General features: G+C 38.0%; 1 protein-coding gene across 1 annotated transcript in view; it reads left to right on the top strand.

The window, feature by feature from the left end:
* Myh15 (myosin heavy chain 15) overlaps positions 1-14448 on the top strand; it is a 123065-nt gene that overhangs the window by 20221 nt on the left and 88396 nt on the right. Inside the window, 2 exon segments of the mRNA XM_048803852.1 lie at positions 1819-1944; positions 2582-2698. Of these exon segments, the coding sequence (XP_048659809.1) occupies positions 1819-1944; positions 2582-2698 (243 nt within the window).

A 14448-nucleotide genomic window follows, 5' to 3' on the forward strand; every position in this document is an offset into this window, starting at 1 on the left:
ATCTTCTTGATGCTTTATTTGTACCCTCTTAATGCTCATCATGAAAATCTGATGCCATCCAGCTTATGGATTCCTGTGGGAATGACACAAGATAACCATCAGGGTAGGTGACTCACAACTAAATCACCACCAGACACCAAATGGCCCTGCTGTGTGCTCTCTCCTGGGCAGAAGGAGGCATGTGATAGGCCTGTTTTGCTAGTTGCACTTTGGGGTACATTCTGTTTCCAGGCTTGGAGAGTATCCCTGAAATTCACTCCTACTTGGAGTCTGTCAGAAACCTGCTACAACAACAGCACTTTTGCATTGTGGAAGCTGGATTTGCATTCCTGTGGCATCATTCAGGCACAGAGATTGGATGTGTCTCCTATAGGTTTCATGAGAGCCTTTGCCTTAGCCTTCCAAGGAAGGGTCATGCGGCCTCACTTTGACAGTAGGAAATCTGAATCAGAATGATGCTACCAAAGGCCACTCTCCATTTAGGGTGATGAGAGCAACTCTAGGAACTAATATAATGAAGAGTTAGAAGCCGAGGCTAGAAAAAAACCTTAAAGTTCATTATTTGGAAGAAAGTACTGCATCCCAGAAAAGGTAGGTCATTTGCCATGGGTTATACAATTTGTATGTAGCTGCAACAGTAGCAACTGAGCAAAGTCTAGGAATTGCAAATTTCTAACCTACCATACTTATAAATAGCCAACCTTTGCTGTGTGTAGTGTTAAAGAAAAAAAAATTCATGACACTTGTTAAAATGGTAAGGAAGATTTTTCTTCAGGACTTTTACAATACAGATATTGACTCAATTCCAATACAGTCAGGACAAGAGGATGATTGTACTGGAATTGAGCAAAGGGCGGTGGATGGAAAATCATAGAGAAGCCTAAAGGGTAGAGCTGTTCTTGCTGATGCTGGCCTAACAGGCTTCTTGCTGAAGGTAGACTAAGAATGTACACATGCCATATAGGCCATGAAGAACACAATTGGATATCATGGATGGGGATATCTTCCCTGAAGCAATTTAGCGGAATTCTTTTTGCTTTGCTTTGCTTTTTTTATTTTTTATTTTTTTTAAGTCCTGGGGATTGGACCCAGAGGTGCTTTACTACTGATACATATCCCTGTTTTCTATTTTCTGTTTTATTTTAAGATGAGGTTTCGCTAAGTTGCCTAGGACCTTTGCTGAGGCCAGCCTTGAACTTGCAGTTCTTCTGCCTCAGCCTCCTGTGTTGCTGGGATTATAGGCCTGTGCACTGTGCTCAACAATTTAGCAGGATTCTTGATGCAACTGAGCTAAGCAGGCAGAAGGCAGGACAAGTAAGGTAAGATCACAGAAGCCTGATTACAGTTTGTTCAAAGAGAGTTTTTGACAACAGGAAGCATCTGGAATGAGGGTTAGAGTACAGAATCTATAGGTCTAGGACTGGGCTTAGAGTTTGCATCTTTCATGAGTTCCAAGTGATCCTGAGGCTGATGGTCTTAGAACACATTGAGTAGCAAAGCATTAGAGCACATTGCCATTAGAGGACCCTGTCCCAGCATATTTTGCTCTTTATTACTAGGAATATAATTTCTCCCACCTATGCTCTTAGTAGGGAGGCAGCAAGCTTGCTCACTACTTTCTCCTACCCTTGTGCTTTCTTCCTCTTTCCCTCACTTGCTTCTTTCTTTCTTTTCACTTGTTATATTCAGCAGAACATGAAAACCACAGGTTAGTAAATGCATTCTAAGTTGACTAGAAGATGATTGCTCATAGAGAATGCCCAGGATTAAAATGAGCACTTCTGTCAGATGATAAAGTGTTTAGGATGTGATTTCTAGATAATCTACACTCTTGATGCCCTGTCAACATGTGAAAGGATGTTTAAGTGGCTGGTGGCACATATCAGCAGGGTCCTGGATGCCAAGCTGTCAAGGTTCTTCTTCACTGCCATTCTCAACACCACCGTTTGAAGTTCTTTTTTTAATGTAGTTGGACACAATACCTTTATTTTATCCATGTGGTGCTGAGGATTGAACCCAAGACCTTGCACGTGCTAGACAAGCGTTCTACCGCTGAGCCACAACCCCAGCCCCTGTTTGAAGTTCTTGATGTAAGAATATGTGGAGGATGCAGTCAATCCATATTTACAAGCAGATTTGAAACTATGACCCAAGTGTGGAAAAAATAAGATCAAAGAATAATGGAATTCATTCTCAGTACATTCTTAAGAGCTACCTTGGTTGGAAAAGAGCTATAATTTTATATTAACAATTATTGTTATATTATTGAGAATTTATTACACTCATTTCTGTTTTAAATAGAAGTATAAATATATGCAAAGGAATCTTCTATGATTTTGAATTCTAATACCATTAAATGTTTATAATAATCTTTAGTCCTTAGACAAATCTGAAGGAGACAAGAATTTAATTGAACATTTGTCAATTGTTGGCTCTATCTGCCATTATATGATAGTGGGTATTGTTTTTTCTTTATATTCTTGCAATAGAACTGTTTTTCTCTCCCCTTTCAACTATTCATATCTTTGAAGTATACTGTGAGCAACTTTGAATTAATTTTAGCATTAAAAAATTTCAATAGCTCTTCATTCAGCACATATTTATTCTGGAGCAAGAGGAACAGAGGAAAGCAGGCATTGACCGGGCATCCATTGACTCTGGTCTGGATTTGAAAGCCTGCATAGATCTCATTGAAAACGTAATATCTGTTTGTCTCCTTGTCCATTTTCATTTAAAAAGAATTGTCCCTGCTTGACATGTTGATCCATGTCAGGAATCAAGCTCTGTCAGGGGATAGGAAATGGGGCAGAAAAGTCCTGCATATTTTCTCCTAATGGGTCTTTGTGTGCAGAGTCTTTAACATCCTAGCTAAACTCTCATGTCATTTGCCCTATTCTATCATCTCTAATGCAGATGTAGCTACATATTTGTCAATTTGTGCATAGCCTCTTTACGCAAAGAGGCTTGTTGTGATTAAAAATGGTCATTCTGTTGACTGGAAAAACAGAGCTAAAAACATGGGTACTGTAGAGCATGGCTGATTAACATAAGGTGAATGAGTAGATCCAAAGAGCTTAACGAAATTTGGCAAATTAGCATGCAAACAAACAACTACCATAAAGCCTCAGGCCACTACCTTGCAGGCTGTAGTTTGTTCATTTAATTGGACAAGTACCAGTTAGTTTCAGTAATTTATGACAATATTTCATGCCTTATTAGTAAATTAGCTTCAGTGTATGGTTTGTGAATTTGTTGATGTCCCTGTACTCTGGAATCTTTCTGCATGCTCTGGGAGAGTTGGCATGGTCTTTTCTGTGGCTTTGTCTGCATGAACAAGATGGTAACATGTTAGAAGCTTGTGGGTTGCAGTGAATTTTGGAGACAGGTCTGAGCAAACCAAAGCCTTTAACTTTCTGAAAGTTCTGTAGCTACACTGTCACCTTTGATTCTCAACAACCATGTCAGAAAGGCACTTGGGAGACTGACCTCTCTCTGTCCTTTGCAGGTCCTGGATTCTATCATTTTGAGTGTCCTATCACTTTTATTAGCCTTTACATGAAACTAAATCTTCCTTGAAAATTGCTGTGATTCCTAACAGGAGTAGACATCATGTTGATTTTATTCATTTTATAACCAGTGACTTCTTGTAGGGAGAACAGTTTGCTTAAAATGCTTAAAAATGATTAATAAATCAAACATGAGCTGATTTGAAAAAATAATAATGATCCAACCTTGATCTGATAAATTATTTGTGGCATTCTAAAAGCTACATTTTTCTGATCAAATATGAAACAAGGGTCTGGGGTTGTGGCTCAATGGTAGAGCACTTGCCTAGCATGTGTGAGGCACTGGGTTTGATTCTCAGCACCACATATAAAATAAAATAAAGGTCCATCAACAACTAAAAGATAAATGAATAAGTAATGAAACAAACTGAAGTTCCTAAGAGAGACTGATTTAGTTTCTGATAGTTGTCACCTGTAAATTCTGCTTTTTCGATGATGACAAGATACTGTTTTCAGGCAGGAAAGTGAAACATAGATATTGTTTAGATGCTGATACCTCTCTAAATGTTACTGATTTTAGTAGAATGAAGTATATTGCCTTATTTTTGCCAGCCTCAGTTACTCCAGCAAGAAGGATGTAATTTCCTGTTGTATTTTCTACTGATATGATAAAATGAGAAGAAAAAAAAAACAGATAAAAGAAAGCAAAGCAAAGTCTTTGGTTTCCTATGAATGATTTCAGCAAAATTCAGGTCAGGCAAATAAGGCATACAAAAACATTTCTCTAAGACATTTTATATTTTGAAAAACCATTATGTTGGTTCAGGATATCTGAAGAAAATTTGTAGAAAATACTAATAATTAAAACCACTCCTTAAAATAGCATGAATCATGGAAGTTTTTAACTTTCAAAAGAACTAAAATACATGAATATCTGCATAATGTTTTATAATCTGCATCTCTGCGTATTTGGAAAAAGGATTTTCATACATAAAAATTTCCTATTAAGTTTACAAAAAAGTCTATCTCAAATAAAAATATGTTGTTAACTTAATTTCAGGCTTACCATAAACTCCTTCCATAATATATATGCTGTGAATAAATCTATTATAGTATTAGCTCACACTTTCTTCATTACTTAAAATATTCTACTTCATTTAGAACTCGAACAATAATAATTTGCTTCTGAACATATTAATATACAATTACAGACTTATGATTATACATAAGATATTAGCAGAGATTATTCTTATACATTTAAACTTGTATTTTTAGGAAATAATATTTTTTATTGTAACTCGTTCAGTGTGTTAACCTGGAGAGGCTATATTCTCAGTAATTTAGCTTTTTTTGGACATTCTCACAGGTGGGATTAAGATAATTTTAGAATTTTATCTATCTCAAGAGAAGATTCGCTCTATACTTACATCTTCCTGAACTTTGTGTCTAAACAATATTATTCTGTTGATACATCCTTTGCCTATCTGCCTGAACTTGGTCTGAATATCAGACTGTGGGAATTTTTGATGTGTCCATAGTCAATAATATCAAATATTCTAAATAAATTCTAAAATATTTAAACCCTGGTAGCACTGAGGCACTAAATAGATATTGTTGCCTCTGAAGGGAAGCTTTTTGAATGTGATAATTTGGGTTTTTTAAATATAAAGTTAACCACATTACTATCTAATTATATCTTGTAAACACATGAATATTTTCTTTAAATACAACTTCATGCTTTTTGTCATTGTTGTTGGCAACTCTCACTTCTGTCTGACTGATCACCAAAGCAAATTAGGCAAGGTTCCCGAACTCAAACCTGTGTGTCTCAGTTTTCACCTGTCCATCAATCTCTCTGCAGAAATTTGCAGATGGCCTACACTTTAGTCACCTCAGGACCTACTGTGCTAAGGGTCTGGAGGAATGCAAAACCCAGAAGGCATCACCCTGGCACTCAAGGAACTGCTGGTATACTTGAAAGGATGTCTTAAAACCAAGATTTTATTGTTCGTTTTCATTAAACAAGTGAATCTGCTTAGCAACCAATGGTTGCCTGCTTCTTCTCATCCATTGGTAAGGGAGGGATCCTTGGTCTAGAGTTATGGAGATGGCCAAATATATGACATCCAACCCTGGATGAATGAGATCAGCATCTCTTCAGTCTCAAATGCTCATATCTCCAGGAACATAGATACCCCACAACATACAGTCCCTCAGAATAGAATGAATTGCAGGGAGAGTGAGAGGCAGGCTTTATAGTAAAAGTAAGGTGGGGTGGCCCTAAGTTCCAGCAGAAGGATATGATTGGCTTATTTGCGTAATTCCACAGGCTGAGAGGAAATCAAGATCAATTACTCAGGGATAATAAGCAGACACTGTGTCTTTTCCCTGTCATAGAAGGGCTGTTTTTGCTGGGAGGTTTAACCTAGGAGGGGAATTTGTGATTAGGTCATTTGAGCCCCTCCTGGTTTTCCCCAGATTTCAAAGCATACATAATTGGGCTTTGATGATAGCACACTGCTCTGTATAAGTCTTTGAATTAAATGCTATAGAAAAATAGCATTTGTTTTAAGTAGCACTTGCCTTTAGGAAATATGCAGTCAAGTAAGGGATTTATAAGTCTAAGAAATGTAAAAGTATATTTTAAAATTATTAAATGCAATAAAAGGCACAAAGAAAAGTCCCAAGTGACAAGAAGCATAGAGGTCCCCCTGTCTATAAGAATCTAGAAAAGTCTGGTGAGGAGGAGCACAAAATTTCGATTAGATCTTAAGAAATGGGTATAATTTTAGCAAATAAATACAGAAAGACAGCAAGAAGGGAGACAGGCCAGAGCAAAGACAGAGACAGGAAAACAAAGAACATGTTCTAAAATGTCCAGGAGTCTAGTTGGAGCACAGAATGTGCAGAAGAAAGAAACTTGAAGAAAAAAGGAGAATCAAATTGTGAAGGGATTTTAATTTATACTTGACTTTAACGCAGTGGAGTCCGGAGGGGTCTGAGCTGGTTAATGGAGAAGTCAGAGCTGCTTGTGCTTAATCTGATAGGTTTGCACGTGATGTCTGGGATGGGAAGACAGGCTAATGATAAGCAGGTAGGAAGCTGGTATAGCAGCATGAGTGAGAAATCAAGAGGTCTTGATCCAGAACAGCAGAAGTACAAGTAGTGAGAAAGTAACAGAAAGGGGGAAAGGCAGATTTGATAATATTCAGAGTGAAAGAGGTCAGACTATGTTCTGAGTCAGGGCAACTGATTCAAACCATTTGTGTATAACGTAGGACAACTGATTCTGTGGGGCAGAAAATAATTACTTTATTCTCCAACCTATTTGTAAATTAATTTGCTTAACAGCCCCTTGTTTGTTAGAAGTTTTATACATCCTGAGTACTTGAGAAATAGAGAAGACCTTACAGGAACTGTATTTCTCTCCTCGGTGGTGCAGTTGTTATGTTTTGAGGTATGAAATCTGCTTGTTTCACATAAAACTTCCCCTCATCCCAAAGGGGAAAGTTGGCTTCACTGGAAACCAGGAAAATTGAGATCCTCATGTGTGGGAGGCTGCTCTGCCTTCTGCCTCAGTTGGGAGCTGCTGTTCTTGGTAAAGTTTTGGCTCAGTACTCTTGTTAACAGGCACCATCCCAGGAGGTGCTTGCATTTTTTTAAATTTTTTTTTTTTTTTTGTACTGGGGATTGAACTCAAGGGCAGTCAACCACTGAACCATATCCTCAACCCTATTTTGTATTTTATTTAGAGATAGGCTCTCACTGAGTTGCTTAGTATACCTCACTGTTGCTAAGGCTGGCTTTGAACTTGCTCTCCTCCTGTCTTAGCCTCCTGAGCTGCTGGGATTACAAGCTTGCACCACTGTGCCTGGATAAGATGCTTGCATTTTTAAATGAATCATTTTTATTTTCACTGAGGGTTTGCTAGAGATATGTAGGATGTATGAATTCCATTTGTACTCAACACGGTACACGTGAAGTTCATACATCCGAGCATTAACACCAGAGAATCAAATGTTTAATTTCCAGATTTCCCCTTTCCCTCTCCCTCCTTACTTCCAACATTGCCTAAAACTCACAAGGTCAGTGTTGTAGGAGCAAGATAGGTGTTGCTTTCACTAGGAGAACTCTGCCTCATTAGAGTTAAGTTCACCTCTTCACTCTGCAGGATTCCCTAGTCAGATGCTTGGGGTAAAGAGAGTTCTTGCCTAGAACTTTTCAAGAGCTATTGCTGAAATGTTCAATATGCTTTTCATAAAATTCAAGTTCTTGGAACATGAGAAAATACACAAGTGGTAGAAAACCATTAGAGTGATAGACTCGGATGGATTGAAAAGGTGATTTTCAAATATCTGATGAGAAGAATTATTAGACACATTTGCACGGCTTCTAAAAAAAAAAAGGATTCCAAACTATAAACAAATTTTGTTTTCACAACTTACCTGTACAGACACTTGACTAAGAGTTTGTGTGTTCTCTTGCCATAAAAAAAATTCAAGCATAAGCTAACCAGCCTTTTAGGAGGGAATTCTGAAGGGAATTCAATGATCTATTAGGAAATTTGGACCACAACTTCAATGTCTCTTCCAAATCTGAGTGTCTATGGTTCTTAGTTTCAATGGGTTGATACAGAATCATGAAATCTATGTTGTTGGGGCAAGGGGACATGGTCTGTCTTACTTGCCGTACCTTGAAATGTCACATTTTATCTGCACATGTTTCATCTGTTTTGAGGTCTGTGTATTATGCCCATGTCTTGTCTTCTCAGATACTTCTCAGAGCCCGTGTCTGATTCATTCTAGTACAGTCTAAAGTGTCTGATACAGTGATTTGATCACAAAAGAAGGCATTTTAAAATATTCATGGAGTAGGTAAAGGAATCTATAAATAAATATGCAAATATAAAATTCATTGGTCTGCCCCTGCCCACTGTGTGTTTCCCTGTATATAAGTATGTGTATGTCAGTTAATGGCAGTATCCACTATCCAGCTGCTCAGGCCAATAACCTCCTTATCTTACACCTCACATTCTATCCATCAGGAAGTTGTGAAAGCTCCATTTTCAACATATCTCACATTTCTAATGAGTTCTCACAAGCCCCAACACTATAACTAGACTAGACTAAGGGTCAGCAAACTAATTTTGTGGGTCAAATATAGCCTGCCATCTGTTTTGGTAAATAGTTTTATTGGAACATTGTCACTCATTTATTTTACATGTTAACTGCTGCTTTCAGTGCCACAATGGCTGAGTGGATGCAAAGGTGTGAAAGAGACTCAATGACCCTTTAGACAAGAATTTGCTTAAGATAGTCATAGGGTTTTCGGTCAACATTCTTTTTCGTTTTTACAACCCTTTAAGAATATAAAAAACCATTATTAGTTCAGGACTTCCCTGTTGACTTTGCTGACTCCTGTTCCAAACCAATGGTTCTTTTCAAGCATAAATTAAGTCACATCACTTCATGTTAAAAGTCTCCAAAGGCTTCTCATTACATGTAAAGTCCAAATGCCTTACTGAAGCCTATAAATTCTTTGGGGTCCAGCTGCAGTTAAGTCTATAACTTAAGTACACAAGCCTTACACCAATAGCATCTCACCATGAGCTCCATATCTGGCTCTGTCCCTATTTGGTTCCCGATGATAGGATCTCAAACTTGCCAAGTGTGTGCTTCTGCCTTGGGGACTTTGTGCTCTTCGTTTTTCTGCCTTGAATACCTGTGCCCAGATTTTTTCAGGTGGTTATTCTCATTCAGGTCAGAGAGATTTTCCCTGACCACTCCCATCTAAAATAGATTTTCCTCGGCCTGCTCTCTCCAGTAGTGTCTCCCTTGACTTTGCATCTTCAAAGAAGTTCTATGAGACTACGTTATTTATTTTATATCTTTGTTAATTTGGCTGTGATATGTCTGCTTCACCAGAATGTAAGCACCCTGAGAAGAGTATGTGGTCACTGCAGAATCAGCAGCTCCTGCAGGTGTCAGTATTGAATTGTAGGTATTTAATACATATTGCTGAAAGGATGATTGGCTAGTTACATCTAGTGAATATTCTCTCCTTTTTCAATTATTAGGGAATGCATTCATACTGATCCCCACTGGACACACTGTTTCTTAGAGGTTTTGAAAATGTGCTGTCTTCATGTATGTTCAACAGCCCATGGGCCTCCTCTTTATCCTCGAAGAAAAATGCCTTTCCTAAGGCTACAGACACAACTTTCAAGAAAAAACTCTATTTTGAACAGTTGATTTATTTCCAGAAGCCCAAGTCTGATGAGAAGGGGAACTATGAAGCTCGCTTTGAACTCATCCATTATGGCGGAGTGGAAAGTTATCGGCACACCCCGTCCTGAATTTTCCTGACTCTGTTTCAAATGCACTTAGCCAAAGCCCTCAGATAATATTTAAGTAAAGTTTAGGTTAAATGAAGAGATGAACAAAACACACCTCAGTTCTAAAGGAAAGGTAGTGTACCTTTCTGCACTCATGAAGTGAAACAGCATCCCATGTGCACAGAGGTCAAAAATTTCAAAACGGACTCTGTCACCCCAACTCAAAGCAGGACTGCTACAGAAAGGAATGGATACCATCAAAGACATTTTTTTTTCTTATTTGTCCTCTTTTTAACTCAACATTGTTTGAATGTGAATTATTTTCAATAGATCTTTTTATTGAAGAGGTTTTTTTTTGTTCTCCCATAAAGAGTCAGTGTCCAACAGTGGTCTCTAAACTATGGCCCACAAAGTTTTCTAATGACCCTCATCCTTTTCTCGTTTCCCCTCTAGAGCATGTTCCCTTTCTCCCCCACCCCCCCGCTTTTCCACTTCTCTCCAGTGGTTCTGGGTGGAACAGAAAGAGAACTGATTGAAAAAAAAATGTTTCAAACTAAAAATGGCTTTCCAAGTGTCCCCAGATGTGCTAATACTTCTTTTTGATATCATGGAATATTATTAAGTATGATGATTTTTACAGTAAAATGCCATTATATTTGCTAACTTTTTTTTTTTCAAGTGCTCACTGTGGTCAGGGACAGTTGACAATTTATCTAGCCTTGCCTGTGAAGGACTGCCTAGGTGAATTATTAACACTGGAAATGATTTAATGCTTTCTTGCTGTCCCTTTTCCTCCCCCCTCCCCATCACTTCCACCTTCTGTTACTTCTTCTTTGCCCCTTTCTTCTTGTTCCTATCTCTTCTTTTCTTTTGACAACTAAATAGTGAAGCTTGAAAATCTCTTTGGGCTGCACAGTGAAATTCTGGGGTATCAGTATGGTTATATCAAACTGTTTTAAAATAAATGACCCGCACAATTTGTGATGTTTTTCAAGTAACGTACAATTTGCTGTGTCAATTCATGCACTTTCCCTCTTTTGTTACCGAAGTGCATGCCTTAAAACATCAGTGGTTGGCTTGAAAAGAACAAAGACCTTAATGAAACAGTGGTGGCAATACTTCAGAAGTGTTCCAACAGACTCCTGGCAAGCCTTTCGGAAAATTACATCAGTACTGACAGTGGTAAGTCAATCAATCTTCCTTGATTTTTTTTTCAGCCTCAGAATGAAACCCATGGGTTTTTCAGCTCTTACAAAAATTCTTGCTTCTTTCCCGTGATATCTGTTTCTATTCCCTGTGGTCTGAATCATCATCTCTTATTGGCCTTTCTATCCTCAGGCTGCTGGTTCTTCAGAGAGATGGTGTTGGTGCTCTGAGAGGTATTTCAAGAAGTCCATTTTTATCCTGCTTTTATTTCCTATTTGACTTATCTGCAAAGAGAGAATAAAAAACACATTTTGATAAATGGTTTGGGGGCAATAGCCAGCCCCAAATGTATACAATCGTGCATTGCTTAAAGATGGAGATGTTTTGAGAAATAACTCCTTAGGGATATTATCCTTCTGCAAACATCACGGAGTGTATATACACCTAGATGGTCTAAATCAATCACTTGACAGGCCCCTTGAGGGAACATTAGTAACTTGATAAATTCAGTAAACAGTAAAGAATATATACTATGGTAAATACATAATTGAGCAAAATAGTCATTTGTTATCATTATCAAGTATTATGTACTATACATAATTGCATGTGCTCTACTATACTTTCATAAGACTGGCAACACCAACATCATGACCAATATGTAAGCAATGTGTTGCACTATTTACAGCAGTACAAGGGCAACAATTTCACTGGAAAATGATTTCTAAATAATAATAATTCATCTTAATCTTATGGGATCACTGTTATATAATGTCAGAGACTATATATACGAGGCAGGACTGTATATATATTTGTGTGTGTGTATGGAAAGCGAGGAGGGAGGGAGGGAGAGAGAGGACTCTATCTTGCAGGAATAAGGACAGAAGTGTTAGAGTAACAGCTCAAAAAACCAAAAGCCAAATGTTTTCTCTGATATGCAGATGCTAATTAACAATGAGGGGGTCAAGGGAAAAATAGAATTACTTTAGATTAGGTAGTAGGGAGTGAAAAGAGGGGAGGGGGTATGGGGGTAGTCAGGAGAGTAGAATGAATAAGACATTATTACCCTATGTACATATGTAACTATATGACCAGTGCGATTCTACATCATGTACAACAAGAAGAATAAGAAAATAAACTCCCTTATATATGATGTATCAAAGTGCATTCTACTGTCATTTGTAACTAATTAAAACAAATTTAAAATTTTTTTAAAAATGAATAAATGAAGGAGCACTAGGCAAGTAGCTCAAAGGTCTAAGTGGTTATGTGATTCTGCCAGCACAGATTATATGACGTGTGAGCAAGGAGCAACCTAATCATTTGAACTTGTTTATTCACCAAAGGGAAAAAAAAAAAAAAGAAAGAAAAAATGGAATTCTGAACCTAAAAAAAAAAGCATCTCCAATTTTTTGAATCCACTAAATGGCAAAGTCTAGGTAGTAACTAAGACTGTTTCCTAGTCCCATGTCTATTCTACTCTCAATGACTCCCATTCATTTATGATTCAGTGAACACTTCTGCATTATTATACAATGGGTTTAAAGACACTGAGCCCAAGTGGCTGACACCAGACTCACAGCTGGACTAACAGTAACCACAGAGAGAAGCTCTGCATGATTTACAGCAAAGGTCACAGATTGGCAGTTTCTGAGTAGAATCTGGTCTTCAGATATGTTTTGTTGGTCCACACAGGTTAAAAAAAAAAGTCAAAGGATTTCGCACCTGTGTATTTCCTTTTTCTTATGAAACATGAAAATCTGGGAAAATACAAAATCTGACCAGCCTGGTTTCAGATTCCCTCATGGCAGCAGTGGGGCAAAGTGCACCAGCTGTTCTTTAAATGGGTCTCATACTCTCACTGCCTAATGTCCTCACCTTCCTATTATCTTACACCCAGCTTCTCCTGAACTCCTGACCCCTACTGATATCGCTGGTCATCAGTGAGGGGTACTGCTCTCTCACATGTTGAAGTATGACATTATATGGTTGCGTTTGCATGCTTCTCTAAAGCAGGGTTTATTTAAGAAGGGATAACATAGACTTCTTCTGGGAGGGAGGAGGGGGCCATAGCTGGGATCATGTATCCCAAGAAGTGACAGCATTCTGCCTTTTTTATAGGACTTAGATCCAGGAGATGCTCAGTGAGATGGCCAAAATGTGAGAAGCAGATGGGATGGAGGGGCTGAAGTGGTATGATCTGGGTAGGAAGGGGGCATAATCAACAACTGTTGTAACTCCCTGTAGGGAGGGACAATCACTGGGACAGGTTACCTTAGCAATAGGTTAGAGGAAGGGCTCTGAAGGAATTAACATTTCAATCCCTCCATTTTCTGGATCTGACCCTTGCCTATCTGCCTAATTCTGGCTTCACTATCAGGCTGATTTGGGACTCTTGATTGCTGGGTTAATCAGGGAATGGAGAAAGCAGTTAGCACTTTCTAGATTCATTAGCCCATGATGACACAATTCAGGAGCATGCTTGAAATCCTCTGGGCCTGCTTTAAGAGGTGGTTGAGAAATGGAAGCTCTTGTGTTTGGACTCTGCTAGTCATCAGGCTGTGCATTTGCCCGATTCTAATAGCTTCTCAGTTGCCTCTGAGGAGTCTGTAAGGTAGTGGCCACATAAGCTTATGGCTCCCAGTTGAGTGATTTTCTGATCATGAGAGGTCAAAGAGTGGTTTAGTCAGAGAATTAGGAAATAATCTTCTAACTCTTCAGGGTGTGTGCCATGTTCTGGAACCAAAAGAATTTCTAGAATATAAGATGTCCATTTTCTTCTTTTTCTTTTTGTATTTACTTAAGTACTCCCTAAAAATAATTGCCTCCAAGTTTTTATGCCTTTCAACATTAAATTGTCTATAATAACCATATTTTTTCTGGGAATCTTAAGTACTTTAACCAGAGTTATGAGGTTTTTTTTCAATTAAAAAAATTAATAAGTGTGTGTGGGGAGCATGGGAGGAATGGTGGAAATTTACATAGGGCAAAGGGGAGGGAGGGGAAGAGAGGTATGGGGGTAGGAAAGATGGTGGAATGAGATGGGCATCATTTACCCTAAGTACATGTATGAATACACGAATGATGTGACTCTACTTTGTGTACAACCAGAGACATGAAAAATTGTACTCTATTTGTGTAATATGAATTAAAATGCATTCTGCTGCCATGTATGACAAATTAGAATAAATAATTAAAAAACTAAAAAAAATGCATGTAGCATATGGCACATAATGATCACACTATTTCATTCTATTATAAACTCAGGAGCAAAATAAACTTTTAAAATATTCTCTAAATATAAAAAAGTACTACTAATAAAAAAAGACAAGCTATTACCTTTTCATATATATATATATATAACTGAAGCACAAGGAGGTCAAATGACACGTAGAGAATGCAGGGCCTCCCAAAAGGACATTAGTAATTAAGCTTCATCAAATCTACCTCCACACAGTTGCTTGT

This window comes from Marmota marmota, unplaced genomic scaffold (genome assembly GCF_001458135.2).
Source record: "Marmota marmota marmota unplaced genomic scaffold, marMar, whole genome shotgun sequence".
Taxonomy (NCBI): Eukaryota; Metazoa; Chordata; class Mammalia; order Rodentia; family Sciuridae; genus Marmota; species Marmota marmota.